The following is a 15,172-nucleotide window of genomic DNA, read 5'->3' on the forward strand; positions in this document are numbered from 1 at the left end:
TGGTATGCACTTCAATAGATATTTCAGATTAAGTCCTTTGCATATTTTCTATAGTTAAAAGAAAAAGCGTTGGCAGTGGTTTTTCATAGCTCCCCACCTTTAAAATGGGTTGCCTTAGTTACCATGGCCAGCTTGAGAGACAGCAAATTTAGTACTAATACATTTTCAAAGCCTTACAGTTTCTGTAAAATCCCTGTGTCATAATCAGCTACAACATACACTTTTACCAGTGTTAAAAAGCTACACAGGTGATATCTGTAAATCACAGGTGAAGACTGTCACAGGCCAGAACAATAGCCATGGGTCATTACCTTGGTGATTGTCCTGTGTATATTGGGAGAAACAGGTTGTGAATTTTCCTGTAACTGAAAACAAGATTGGCTTCAGGTGGCTCAGGTATCTGGTGCTTGAAAGCAGCCTACTGCTGTCAAGATCATACATTCACCTGTAGGAAACTGGTAGGACTTAAGTTGTCCTCTTGGTTGGTGATTGGGTATTTCCTCTGACATTTATGAAAATTGCAGGAAACAATTGTTCTTTAAAGGGTCACTACTATCCATCATAAACAGAGGTCTCAAAGGCTATTGATTTGTCATGGTATCATGGGCACAATATTTGGTTTGAGAACAGCTCTCTGTGTTACCTGTTGAGATAATTTTTCACCTCTACTCTTCTTCTTTTGTTTAACTTTAAAATTTTTAAGTAGTATGAGGCAAAGTGTAAAGAAATTCTATGCTATTTGTGTCATTGTTTAAAGTTCCTAAAACCGTCTTTTCACAAGGTGAAGGGTTGGCAGCAAAGGAACAAGCAGTGCCCAAGAGCGTGTGGCTGTTTCTGAGCTTGGGGTCTTGGGGGACAGTGCAGGATGAGACACAGAGTTCTGCTTTCATGGAAGCATCTCCTTCATGAAACAGCAGCTGTGGGCTGTGCTGCAGGACTGAAAGTGCCCTGTTCATTTGTTCAGAGGGAGGTCTCTTATCCTTTCATCTGAGCCTAGGGGTTTGTGATCAGCTGAGTGAAGAATAAGGAAAAAAAAAAGAAACAAACAAAAAAATCAGTTTATGCAATTATCCGGTATGTATTTCCCTGCAGCCCCTCTGTTTCCGTGCTTTATAGTCTGCCACCTGTTGGTGCTTCTAAAATGCATAGCTCTCCGAGTCTGAGCTATCTCAGACTCTAAGAGTAGTAATTTGAAGGAGGAAAACACTGGATCACCTTTTATTATAGCTTCTCCTGGTAGCAAAAGTAACCTTCTAAGCTTCAAACCACTAAAAAAGCCCCCTTTTTTCGGAAGCTTCTGTTTTTCGGAAAGGTCAGACTTTGGGGCTGAGGTTATCCATGCGAAGTTTCATCCCTCGCTGAGATGTCACACTGAAAATGTTTTACAAAGCTTTAAATGGCAGTGAGGAAAAACAAATAACAAGTCAGCCACAGTCTTTGATCAGAGAACAAAACCACGTGTGTTTTTGCCTGTAAACAAATCTCCTGATGTGTATAATTGTGCAAAATAACCATTGCATGGGGTTTTTATATATGATATCAAGATGGCGGCTACTCTAGTTCTTAGATCCATCAGCTTCTGGTCTTTCTTTACAGCTTTACAAACAGAAATGCCTTTTGGGGCCAGCCTGTCAGTCCACTTGGTTATAGGAGTTGCTGTTTAGGGAGGAGGCCCTGTCCCTCCTGCAGTCCTTTCCCCACAGCCTACCTCAGCACCCACAGCTGGTGTATCTGTGATGTTAGGGAGGACATGTATGGGCCTTGTTTGAGTATGTATCCAGTCCCATTTTGGACCTGTCTGCCTTGCAGCCTCCACCAAGTTCCACAGGTATACTGTATAAAGATGCACTTTCTTAAGTGTGTTTTATAATGACTTGCCTTTGCAACACCCACAGGAAGAAGAGCATATTCATCCTCATTTAACAGAAGGGAAAGATTTGGGGGATTGTTTCCAAAAATAGCCTGTCAATAGTGGATCTCTCATGCATGAGTCTGTCTAATGCAAGGTATTTAAAGCTTGATTTTTTCAGATGCCTGAACTAATTTCTGTTCCTGATAAGTCATGTGAAATGATTGACATACAAATGAGGATCAGTTGTGGTGGTCTTTGATTTATTGACTGACCCATAATTAAATATCAATTTCATGGCAAAATGGAGGCCAAATGTAATTCTCCTGGTCCTGGTCAGCTTCCTTTTTTTTTTTTTTTGGAGGCTTGTGTCTGGCTCATCATTCACTGATGTTCCAGACTTGTCCACTGAACAAAGAGTGGCATTTGCCTGATTCAGGGACAGCTGCAGTAGAAAACACAGACACACAGTGTCAAACCATACAATTACAGCCTCTCTTTAAAGGTCTGTACAGAAAGTTTTAGAATTAGTATTGCTGGGAGTAAAAGCATCTCAAAAAGTGTCTCATGGTGCCCAAATAATGCTTCATTCCCTAATTCATAATTCTCAGTATTTCAAAATCCAACCCCCCCCCAATATCCCCATCAAAATCAAAAGAGAAGAGAAAAATACTCTCATTCTTCCAAACAGCAAGGGCGGGTGGGTTGCTCTGGGCTGCATGGCTGTTCAGAACCAAAGGCTGTTTATGCCTCATATCCTATATTAAGCAGCAAGCAGGGTTTGGTTAGGCCCTCTGAAAGAACTGGACCATAGCAACGTGTGGAGCAATCCAGGCCCCTCTAGGGTCAGTCTCCCATTCAGTGGTGGGTGACCCCATATCTTGCAGCAGAGCTGTCCCTGGCACATGGGAGAGACGCCTTTTCAGCAGCAGCCCATCAGCTGCTCCACGCCTTGCCGTGCTTGTGATGGGTCTCCCCACTCTCACCCCTTTCGCTGTTGGATGCAGTGACCGCCCTCTCCCCAGCAGGCTGCTGCTTAAGGCCGGTGCCGCTGGAGCTCCGCGGCACCCGCCTGCCCCTTGTGTGTGTGCCCCCGCGGTGCGCTCGCTGGGGGGCGCCACAGCGCGGCTTGCCCCGCAGGTGCTTCGCGCGCGCCCGCTGGGGGGCGCCATAGCTCGCGGGGCGGGGCGGGGCGGGGCTGGCTCTTGGCGCTGGCGGCCGGGCCGGGCGGGTGGCCCGGTGGTGGGGTCGCGCCGCCCCCCGGGCGGGGGCAGCTGTGACAGCGGCTTCTCGGGGACGGTGCAGTCAGCAGGGGTGACCCCACGGAGCCCGGGGCTCCGTGCTCGCACCATGCACCCCGCAGCTGTCTCCCGCCCCGCTGCCCGGCGGGCCGGCTCCCTGCCGCGGCTGCTGCTCTCGTCCGCCGCACGGACGCTGCTGTGGCTCGGTCCCGTCTACCTGGCGGGGTACCTGGGGCTGAGCGGCAGCTGGGTGTTGTTGGGGCTGGCGCTGTGGCTCTGCTGGGGACACAACCGGCGGTGGAAGCGCGACCGGCTGGCTGCCGCCTTCGCGCTGCTGGAGGACGAGCAGGAGGCGGTGTGCCGGGGCTTGGCCGCCAGGCACCTGCCCGCCTGGGTGAGTGGGGACTCAAGCGGCGGGAGCCCCGGCCGTGGGGACGCTGCGAGGTGTGCGAGCTCCGGGGTGCACAGCTGGGGAGCGCCCGGCGGTGCCGCCGTAGCAGTGTGAGGAGCTGGGTGCTCCGTAGCGAGCAGCCGAAAGGCAAAGAACAGAGGTAGCGGCGATACCTTGAACCGAGCGGTAACGTCTCTGATTTTGAGGTCTTGCTCAGTAAAGTGAATGCTAAACTGGAAGCTGTTGTAGTCGAGCAGATGCGCGTGTTGCTGTAACCATGCTTGTAGAAGAGACTGCTGTATCTCCGGAGGAATCTTCTTTCAAATATCTGCTGTTGTATTGCAGGTATTTTGGTGTAGATGTTACTTTAGACCTTCTCATCCAGAAGACTTTTTTCCCCTTCTCTTTAGTGTCATTGGAAGAAGATAAAAATCTATAAGCATAGTATTCTCTGCCTCCAGAAACAATATTTAAAGCCATCTCTTGATGGTATGGAGAGCCAGCCCCTGTTTTTTCTTCACATATTTTCCTAGCTACTCTAGGTTTTAAAGTGAAGAAACTCAAAAAACTAGCTGCAGGTTTTATTCTATGTCTTTGGTTATTTGTTGTGTAGCCTTGATTTGATAATGGAAAAGGATGAGGATTGTTTTTTTTCCTCCTTCATAGTCATTTGCTTAGCATTTAAAACATGCCAGGGACTGGTAGGGAAATGCCTTTATTGTAAGAAAGAATGTCAACGAGCTCTATTTGTAAGAAGTGTTGCATGGGGACATTTATAGTCAGCAAACTGTTTTATATAGCCTACAGCATTTGGCTTTTCTTAATAGTGTGGGAAACTAAAGCAGTTGGCGCTTCTGAGAAGTGAGGCCAGGGTCTCCTAGCAGAGCTGATGCAGCTCCCTGCACATGTTCCTTCCCGCTGGGCACATAAGCCTGTGTCTGAATGAAGTTTCTGCTTGTTTGCATTGACAGAGCATTTAACACAACCCTGAGCATTAAAGAGTGTGGTGGTGTCAGTTCTCGCCCTGATCGTGTAAGAATAGTGTTGTATTTTATCCTCAAGTGCCCTGAATCCTGCTAATGAGAAACTGAGTTTCTTAGTGTTGAAAAATCAGCATCACCCCCCACAACACACTCTCTCTCTCTCCCTCCAAAGTTCTTGGGTTTTGTGTCCGAAAGTATCAGGCTTTACTAGGGTGTGGGCAGGTGGTTGATGGAAAGGATCATTGCCTCAGCATTCAGGAGGCAGCACTGTGAGCACTGTGTCTCCCAGGAAGGGTTTTGACAAAACGGAGACTCCAGCGGAGCCTGTTCTGATGATCAGGGTCTGGAGCACCTGCAATGTGAATAGAGGCTGATAGAGCTGGGGCTGTTCAGCACCCTTCAGGGGAAGGGAAGGGTTAAGGGGGATCTCAGCGCTGTCTCCAATGGCCTAGCACAAACTCATAGAGAGGGTGGTCAGACTGTCTTCAGAGGCCTCGCTCCTGACTTGTGAATCCTTGGAGTTGGCTGCTGGAAGGCAGGATGTAGGATCTAGGGGTAAAGGGGCTGCAAGTGTGTGCTTTTAGTCTTAGCATTTATCCATATTGCCACTTCTCCTCCTTTTCCACAGTGGTAACTTTTATTCTCCATCAGTGGTGCTTGCTTCCACATCTCATTTGTGCTTGATATTTTTTTTAAACTCCTCAGTTTAGAATTTTCTTCTATCCTCTTCTTTGATTTGATCATCTCCTGCTACCCTGTGCCTGTCTTGGGGACTGATCCTCACCTCCTGTGTGTTCAGTTTATTCTCTGTGGTATAATCTTTTTTTATCTTTAATTTTTGCCTTTCAGTGTTCATGAACCTTCAATTGAAACAGCTCTAAAAATGTCCCTTGTGTTCTTCTCTCCTGACATGCAGAGGTGGGAGTAGAAATGCAATTCGGGCTCAGGGAAGCAAGGGTTCGATGTGTAGTGTTGTAATCCTAGAAAAGGTTCTGGAGTTGTGAAGCAATGGCAGTGTCTTAGGGGACTGGTAAATAGTTGTCTGCTCATGTGCCCTGTGGTAAAATGAGGACGGTCCATTCAGTGAAGAGCTAAGACCATTCATTGATTGGACTGCTTGGTTAAAAACCATTCTCCCTTAGAGCAGTGCAGTGAGTGGCTCCTTCAGGTGTGACTCGGGTTCTGCTCAATCCTGATATCGGCTGTTAGGAGATGCATTCACATTGCAGCCTTTCCTTTAGAGGGGGCGCGGGGAGGGTTTCCCTCATCTACTCAACCATCTGTTCCAGGGAGCTTGCACGGTTCTTTTGCAGCACTGATTTCTTGGCTGAAACCAGCCAGTGAGTTCGGAATAGAGGCATTCCTGTTCTAGACATCTTACGTGGGCAGGCTGTGCTTCCTCAGGAGGCCAGGCTGAAAACCTGCTCATGTTGAGCAGAGCCAGGTCTGTGTCTTGGAGAGGTGACTTCAGCCTGTGCCGCCTTTAGCAGGATTTCTGTAAAACCAGTCAGTGCCTGGCACAGAGGTAGCTGGGCTTCCACCTTCATTCTGGCTCCTTCGCTCTGGTGGTGGTGATTTCTCCATGTTGATCTTGCAGCTTTTAGCAGGTTGCAGATGAAAATGTCCGAGCATGCTGAATTTCTTCCTGATGTTAAACTCCTTTTATCAGGATGAACTGATGTTACTGGGTACAGAGCAGTCCTTTTGAACCTTTACCAGTTATTTCCTCCTTTGACCAAAAGGTTTGTTTAGACACTTGGTTTTGCCCCTGCACAGGGAGCTAAAAACCCTGTGTGTGTGTCCCAAAAAACCTCAACAAAACACAAACCCAACCAATCCAAAACCCCCAAACAAAACCCCAAGCAAACACATGCACGCACCCCCATGGAGAAATTCGTGTGTTGAAGAGAATGGCACTGTTGTGTCAGACAAGGGTTTTGCTGTTACTGTAATTGTTAGTGTGCCCTGCTTCAGGGCAAGGTGGAGCCATGCAGAAACTTACTCCTTTTCTTCACTTAATGGTAATGGGCCCTTACCTGGTGTTTTTGATCTTCAAAGCTCTTTTCAAATGCTAAGTAATTTTTGCATCACTCCAAAAATATTGACAAGAAGTAGGCTTGCTTTTGTAAGTGAGGAAAACTGATTTTGATAGTGTGACTTACCCAAGGCTTCTTGGGATAGTGTTAACTTTGGCAGCTCTTTGTGGCTGGTTCTGAGCTTAATAGGAAATGTTTTGAGCTTCTCTTACCTGTGCTGTACTGATGACAAACTTGAGGACAAGACCTTGCTGCTAGGGCTCTCACCAGTTACAAGGGCCAGAAGTGAGTCTGAAGTTCAGAGCATGTGGTTAAAATACGGAACTATAGATGGCTTGTTTGTTTTGGTTTTTTTTTGGGGGGGTGGTGGTGTCCCAAAATGTATTAGGGTAGAGTAAGTTCTTGGAGTAAACTGTTGGGATAAGAACAGAGCTTGGGAGTTTCACTGGGCCAACTAGTGGGACATGCATGTAATAAGAATACCCTGTGGGTGAGAAAGGCTTTGCTTAGAGCTTATGTCTTAGTGGATAATAGATGTAACAATTGGATACCAAGCTCTGCTTCTTCTGCAGAACTGCTCAGCTGACCTTTGGCATTGGGAACCCATGGATACGTGGTGGTGTCTCCTAATAGACAGAAAGCTGGTTTTCACCAGAAAGCTGTAGTTGGCTGATTTGTGGTGTTTGCCTCTGTGAGAGCCCTGTTGTGTTAGCCAAGGAGCTCCTGGTGGTCTTTGGTACCATAGAGCCACAGCAGTGCTATTCCTTCCATCTGTGAAAGGAAACTGAGGCATAGAGTGCCTGGGTAGGAGCTGTGTTGCAAACACATGCATGAGGCAGTGTCAGGTGGGATGGAAACATACCACAAACTGCTGCTAATCCTATCACAGCAATCTGAGGTGTGACACAGGGATATGTGATTCATTGTGGTTGCTTTTGGAGTTTGCCGTGGGCTGTCTGGTTTGGCCAGTGTCTGTGGCCCAAATAGTGAATTCAGTTTTGCTTTTTCTCAAGGTGGATCTAGCTGCTGCCTCCTTCTCATGGTTTTTGCCTGTTTCCTGATGCTTCTGAGTGCAGTTCCAGGTCTCTTAAGCCACTAGTTTGCTTCTTGGTTGCCTCTTGCAGTTGCATCTCTAGCAGCTTTGACTTTAGTGAATAATCCCAGCTATCTTTTGTGGTTTATGTTGTGCTAGATTTCTCCTCTTAACATTGGTGGATCTCACATGTGGGCTGTGATTTTCTCACTGGGATGTGGTGAGAAAGTCATAGCTTCACTGTTGCCCTGAGTCCTGGTCTGTCCTTCCTTTTGGGTCACATCTCTCTCCTTGCTGCAAGGTCTTTTGAAGGACAGCTTGCTGTGCAACTTCCATAACTTCTGTACCCTGCCTGTGGCTGATCCAGAGCTGTGGTACAAATAGTGTGGAACGCTGGCACTTGGCAGTTATGTGGGAGCTGGGGACCAGCTGCCTTCAGGCTACCCTGGATTTCTGTGTCCTGGCAGAGGAATGTTTGGTGAAAGATGAAAGGCTGGCAGGTGAAGTGGAGGTCCCCAATTCACATAATATACCTTACTGTAAAATGTCAGCAGTATTCTTTCAGTATTGCTTGTCCCTCCTGGTGCTCTATTCTCACTTTATCATGCAAATAGAGCTGGGTAGGCTGACATTTCAGTGGACTTGCGTTGTCTCATTTAATGAAAAAGTTGCTATTTAGAGCATCAAAAGAAATTGCTTGTAAAGAATATGGTAATATAATTTTTTAATGCAATAATTGAAGATAATTTGAAGCATTATTTGAACAGGGGAAATGGGCTCTGAAATCATACATGAAACTGGAATAAAAGGCAAGCTACTGTCCATTCCATCTGAACATCTCTGAACACCTGTCTGGAAGCTGCTGAGTTAAACAGCAAGCCTTTGACTGAAGAGGTGTAATTCACAGTTCTTGTACAAGGAAGTAATGTATTGTCCTACCCAATGACTATTATCAAGCTAGATGATAGTTGAAGGAGTCCCTTTGTATTTGGGTGCTCTTGTGGAGCTGAGCAGAGCTTGAATGTCCCCTGCTGCACTGTCCTTCCCTTCTGCAATAACCTGGTACCAGCTCATAACACTGGCTGAAAATACCACATCCATCAGACTTTAATGTGTGATTGTAGTGAGGTGATTGTGGCTCTTCACTCAGCAGCTTCTTGATGAGGTCTGAGAGATCAGTTAGTTACTTGTGAGTGGCCTCATATCTGACTGTCCTGATGGTGATTAAACAAGTCAGCACTTCAGGGAACTTGGAGGATTTTGTAATGGGCACGTATGCTTCCCGTTGGCATTCAGTGCATCCCACTTGAAAACATGATGCATAAGTGACTACTTCATTTTAATCTGTCCTTAATATCTTAAAAAGCTCTGAGATGTGAAAACCCTGGAGTGTTACATATGATAGTGTATGCTAATAGGCTTGAACTCTTACAGTGCTTCTTTTGCCTAAAGCCATTGGCACTGTGTTAATATTGGTGGAGAAATGCTGCCACAACCAATAAACTGAGTTCCTCAAGCAGGTTCTTATTTTCCAAAGCACAGTGTCCTGGTTGAGGTGAGCCAGTACAGGAAACAGGACCTGCACAGCTCATAATCTTGAAGGGAAGCAGGTTCTTATGGCTTCCCAAGGCATGACCAAGAGAAGGATGAGAAATCTAATCATGCTGTATGCCATGAACAGGATATGATACTTGCTTTAATTATATACATGTGCCCAGAGGCATGCTGGTGTATCAGTGCACATGTTCTACTGTTTTTCGAGGTAGTAAATTATGAAGGATGTATGCAACCCTAACTATTTTATGATTCTATGAGGGCAGAGGGATCTCGACTTACTCTGAACGTTGCTCATGCTCTGTGGTATGTTTTGCATGTGTTGCAGTATGCAGAAGCAGCATGTGGCATTAACTGTTTTATTTTTTTCTTTGCATCCAGGTTCACTTCCCTGATGTTGAACGAGTAGAGTGGCTGAACAAGGTGAGGAGCTGTCTGCTCTGAGCTGCATCATAGCACAGACTGTGTTGGCCAGGTCTGAGAAACTTATCAAGTCACTACAGTACAGCTCAGTCATATGAGTGTCTGTACTTAAGTCTTGGAGCCAACTCTGGTATAGAGTTGCCACTGAGGTTTTGGTGGGAGCCAAATGTGTGCCTGGTTGGTGATACAGGTTTGATGAATTTGACCACAACACTGCATTCTGAGATTAAAAAAATAAAAGCAAGCGTGTGTGTGTATGTATGTATACCTGTCTGATGTATGTGTACCTGTCTGTATGCATATGTGTGGCAGTAGTATTATTTTAGCAAAAGCAGTTGCATTTCCTCATACCACACAGGTACCCAGCAAGCTCTGAGGCAGGTGCTCCTATAAGCAGAATTAGTCAGGCTCTGACTGAAAGTGGACTTCGGAATTCAAAGCAAAACAGTTGAACTTGCAATTTAGCACCCAGTAACTATCCTGGTTTTCTTTTTAGCAAACTTTCTTCTTCATGAAAAGCTCATTTCCGCTCCTTTTTAAATAAACGTGACCCCAGGGAACTTTGTGACACTTTAGAGCAATTATGAACTATTGTGCTTTAGCAACTTTAACCCTGGGCTTTGCTGGCTCAGCCCCTGAGGTTAGAAGCAGCCAATAGACTATAGTCTATGTAATAGTCTATAGTGCTGAAAACTCACCCTTCAGTTCCTAAAACAAATTCCTTTGCTGAGGAGCTGAGATGGATCCTTCCATAAGGATGACTTAACTTCACAAATGTGACTTGGTAAAAGGACAGATGTTAATAGCCAGGTGTTCTTTAATTTTTGTGTCTGTTTCTCAGCAAAAGATATCTTATATAAAGAATTCTCAGAGCGTTTCCCCTTTTGCTATTTTTTAGGTCCTTGTACAGGCTTGGCCGTACTTTGGAACAATCCTGGAAAAAACATTTAAAGAAATCGTTGAACCAAAAATCAGAGCAAAGAATGTACACCTGAAAACATGCACCTTTACCAAGATCCACTTTGGCGAGAAGGTAGTGTAAATCCTTTGTGACATTTGTGGGTCAGTCTTTTCTGGAAAGCTTGGATGCAAGGGGAGTCTGATATTCAGCTCTTTAATGGCCCTGAGTGGTACAACACTGCTGCCTCCTTTGTTCCCTCCTCATGTTGACTTGAGCGTCTTCACCATGAAGGAAGAATTGTATAGGAGACACACACATTCCTTCCCACCAGCTGTCAGTATCATGGGATTGGAGATGGAAAAAGGGGCATGTATCCACATTTATTTTTGTAAAATACCCTTGCAACAGGAGTTTTCTGTGCTTCCTAAAGCTTGCAGCTTGTACTACTTGCAACCAGCCTTGGATTTGAGGACTGCAAAAGCTGCTCACATTGCCTCTTTAAGGGAAAAACTAGTCTAATTTACTTGTACTTCACATGCAGTTGTGCAAAGTCTTTAATGAATGCTTCTGTAATCAAATTGATTGAAGTTAGTAGGACTTTCCACTTAGGCTTAACTTCAGAGATATGAACTATGTCATATCTTGTTTGTCTTTATTTCAGTGTCCTAGAATCAATGGAATAAAAGCCTACACCAAAGAAATCGACAGAAGACAAGTTACCCTAGACCTGCAGATATGGTAACATTTTATCACTGGTTATGTAGATGGTTCTTAACTCACTGCCCATTTGACATCTGCATGTGAATTGTCGTGCTGGACTGAACATGTGGGCCACCAAGATCAGCGTGAAGTGCAGAGGTCCTTATTTCATATTGAACTAGAATGATACAGGGTAATCTGTCCCCAGCTGGATGTCCTCAATATTTAGAGAAGTGAGATGTTGTGCAGCAGCCTTGAAGTCAGAAAGCAGTGTCACCTGCACAGGTCTAGGTGTTACCTGTTCTGGCCCATCACTGCTGCCATGGGTATAGGAATGTTCTCATTGGCTTTGCCATTCATGGTAGTAAGAACCCAAATTTTGGAATTGTATTTTCTGTTCTGACAGCTCTCGGGCATGGAGGCACTTGGTCTGTCTTGTCCCACTATGGTTCCTGTTCAGTGCAACCTCTCCAGTTCTTCCAGAACTACTCATGCTGTTTATTTTTTGGTTCCTTCCCCTAGATTAATCCTCTTGTTTTAATCACCATTTGTTCCATGTGCCACCCTGCACATCTGCTTTCTTGATTACAGCTGTTCTCTGAGCAGAAAACTGCCTCTAGCTCTATTAGCAACAACAACAACAAAATTAGATAAAACATTTCATACCTCCCAGGCTGTTTTGAATGAGCTTGTGTGTTTTATTAACAACAGAGGCAATGTAGAGCTAAACTTTCTCCTGGCTTAGCCTGGAGAATGGAATTACTGGGGGAATTGCCACTTGCATGCTGCTGTAGCTCTGTAAATTTAGCAGTTTGAGCTGCCTAATTTAAACTGCTTTTCTTCATGGTAGTGCCAGAAAAAGGCAGTTGTGAAATTGTAGAGCATCTTGGCAACAGCGCAGAGCTGCTCAGAACTGTGCCTGCTGCTTAATGTGGCAATGGCATGGCAGCATCCCCAGCCCTGGCAGAGCACAATCACTCCCTGCAAGATGACATGCTTGATTTTTCATCCAGAACATGTTGTGCTTCAGTGCTGTCAGTGAAGTGCTCTTTGTAATAGCCAGACCAGTTTAGGAGCATTTGGCAAATCATTTCTGCTTTCCACGTTGACATCGAGGGATTTGATGCCTTCAAGGCTCTGCAGGAGGTTGCTACTGCTCACTGTTAAACTACTTACCCAGGCTGCTTCTCCCACATACTCATTTTCACTGTCTTTTAACAACCCTCTGCAGAGGGATTCCCACACCTGCTCATTCCTGTCCCTCTGGCAGACCCATCAGCATCTCCAAGTGGCCAGACACTTTCTGTTCCTCATACTTATGATAACTTAACCTGAACTGTCATCTGATAACCCAAGTATTCTCTGTATTCTCATGGGAGTGTTCAGACTACCTTGTCCCTCTGATAGGCTCTGTTAAGGACCCAGTTTCTCTTACATTAATAGATTAAGATCAGCAACTAAGCCGGGAGTTGTGAAACGTACAGTGTCCACAGGAGGTAGTGTAGTCCACACATGGAGAGAAGCAAATCTATGAGCATATGAGTAGTGGTGCTTTCCTGCTTTTTTCTGGATTGCCAAAGGAACTTATTTCTTTTTTTTTTCTTTTTTTACTTTTTTGTTTCTTTTTTTTTCTTTTTTTTTTTAATCAAAGAAATGGACAATTTCCACTTTTCTGGAGTGGGAATAATGAGGCAAATCCCCATTACAAAATAGGCTCTCTTAGCTACATGAATAGCAGTGAGTGCTTGTACTACTGAAGCTGGTGCTGGGAGAAGAGCTGCTTAGAGATGAACTTGAACTGTCCTATGTGACTGTGCTGCCCTTTGCACTACCTTTCTTGCCTCTCTGCCAGCTGCATGCTGGTGATGTTTAAATGGCTGTGTCTGTCCAAAGAGCGTGGCCTGGCATCACAGTTGTGGAGAAGAGAGCAATGTGCTGTGGGTGCCAGTATGGCAATGCTGAGACCACAGTGACTGACTTTCCTCTCTAGGGTTAGGTTTCGGAGGAGTGTGGCTATGTTGCAGTGGACATTAAAGGATTAACATGTCTCCATGTTATAAACATGACTCCTCTGTCTTGGTGCTTGCTAGCTGTAATTTTCTGGGAGTTCCTTCACTGGTGAACCCACATGAACTGGCCTCTTGGCTGCTTGGCTGGCTCACCACTGACCAGGGTGGCTGCAGCAGGGAAGGCTGAGCAACTTCTTCACGCAGGGTGCTGTTATCCTCATGGACAGCACTCCTTCCTTAGCAGCTCTCCCCCTCTCCGAAGCCAGATTACCCTTTGTGTTAGGCGGTGTCTTGCTCTGTAAATGCTTTGTGCTTTCAGTTTCACGATCCTTATGCTGGGGGCTCCAGAGCTGGATGCAGTACTGCAGGTGAGGCCTCATGAGAGCAGAATAGAGGGGCAGGATCACCTCCTTTGACCTGCTGGTCATGCTCCTTTTGATGCAGCCCAGGATATGGTTGGCTTTCTGGGCTGTGAGAGCACATTTTGAGTTATGCTGAGCTTCTCATCGACCGACACCCCCAAGTCCTTCTCCTCAGGACTGCTCTCAGTCCAGTCTCCACCCAGCTTGTATTTGTGCTTGGGGTTGCCCTGATCCCCATGCAGGACCTTGCACTTGGCCTTGTTGAAATTCATGAGGTTTTCATAGGTGAACATGATGTGGTACTGAATGCTATGGTTCAGGGTTGTGCTGTGTGAAGAATTACTTCCTCTGTGTTAAATTTGTCATGTGATGTCATAGATTACCTCCTTTACATGGGAACTGAAAAATAGCACATAGAGATCCCTTACTTTTATGGGCAGTAGCTGTCAGCAGAGCCAGTGATGCAGTAGATCTGATATGGCATGGAGCAGAATTTGAGAAGGTACTTTAATCAAATCTGTTAACAACAGATTGCATGTCTGCAGCATCAGAGCACTGGAAATGGTTCTGTAGAGCACTGCCTCGTTACAGTATTTGCTGCCCCACGTGAAAGGACTATAGTTGAATTTTTGGCAGGAGAACCAAGGCACAGAGGTGATTGCTTGTGAGGCACAGAGGCCTTTTGGCAAAGGCAAGGAAGGAGGCTATAGATATTTCAAAATCTTTTGCTTGGTCCCTGAGATGATGCACACAATTGGTGGAATTAAGCTATGTAAATTTTGTCACAGCTTACGGGACTGGACAGGAATACAGGTTACCCTCAGGTCTTTTTGTGCACAGTTTGTCATTTGTCTGTCTGAAGGTCCTGGTGACTGCATTCTGTGCATGTCTGCTTTCCAACAGATATACCCAATCTACATCTTTCATATGACATGTAAGAAAGAATCAGGGTTCTTGCAGTGGCTAAATGAAATATGAGATCCCCGACAGACTGGGATTTGAAATCCCCAAACCTGAAATATGAGATCCCAGCTGGAAAAAAAATGGCAATACTCTGGGGTCTCTAAACAATTTGCCCTAGATCCAAATCACAGATCTGTCCTCTGAGCATAGGGGGCTGACAGTTGCATTTTCCAAATGAATTAATGTCGAAGCATTCCAGAAATGGTCTCCAAAACTGCGTTTTTCAAAGTGGGAACTTTTCAAGTGCACCCACTTGATCTCCTACAGCTGCTTTTCTTCCCACTAATTCTGCAGTTGCCTGAGCCATTGTGTAGCCATGTAATAATTGGCTATAATAATAAGTTTAAAAGTATTTGAAGGCACTGTTACCTCTCAGAAGAATATATTTTAATCCATAGAATCATAGAATAGTTAGGGTTGGAAAGGACCTTAAGATCATCTAGTTTCCAAAAGAACTGTTTCATGTTTTCATTTCCAGGCTCTTCTGTGTCATTTACAGTACATAAGAAGTCATACAAGAATGGTGAAAAAATATGTATAAAAATACGTAGGCATTGCAATTTACTCTTAGAAGAGACTCTCTGGACTTCCTAATGGACAAGTTTTAGAACGGAAAACAGTTTCTGTCACCTAGTGCAGAACTGGAGAAAGTAATCAAAAAAAGCACAGAAATTAAGAGCTTTGGTGGAGTTTGGGTTAACTAAGTCTGTAGATCTTACAGGAACTAA

At 45.2% G+C, this 15,172-nt stretch overlaps 1 protein-coding gene across 1 annotated transcript in view; it reads left to right on the forward strand.

Annotated features, from left to right (window-relative positions):
• The first annotated feature begins 3,101 nt into the window (after positions 1–3,101).
• The window catches only part of ESYT3 (extended synaptotagmin 3), a 33,997-nt gene continuing 21,926 nt past the window's right edge, over positions 3,102–15,172 (forward strand). The window contains exons 1-4 of the mRNA XM_005154052.4: positions 3,102–3,484; positions 9,469–9,510; positions 10,409–10,543; positions 11,073–11,149. Of these exons, the coding sequence (XP_005154109.1) occupies positions 3,200–3,484; positions 9,469–9,510; positions 10,409–10,543; positions 11,073–11,149 (539 nt within the window). The 5' untranslated portion in view covers positions 3,102–3,199. The remainder of the gene's footprint in view (positions 3,485–9,468; positions 9,511–10,408; positions 10,544–11,072; positions 11,150–15,172) is intronic.

The sequence above is a fragment of the Melopsittacus undulatus genome, chromosome 4, assembly GCF_012275295.1.
Source record: "Melopsittacus undulatus isolate bMelUnd1 chromosome 4, bMelUnd1.mat.Z, whole genome shotgun sequence".
In the NCBI taxonomy this organism is placed as follows: Eukaryota; Metazoa; Chordata; class Aves; order Psittaciformes; family Psittaculidae; genus Melopsittacus; species Melopsittacus undulatus.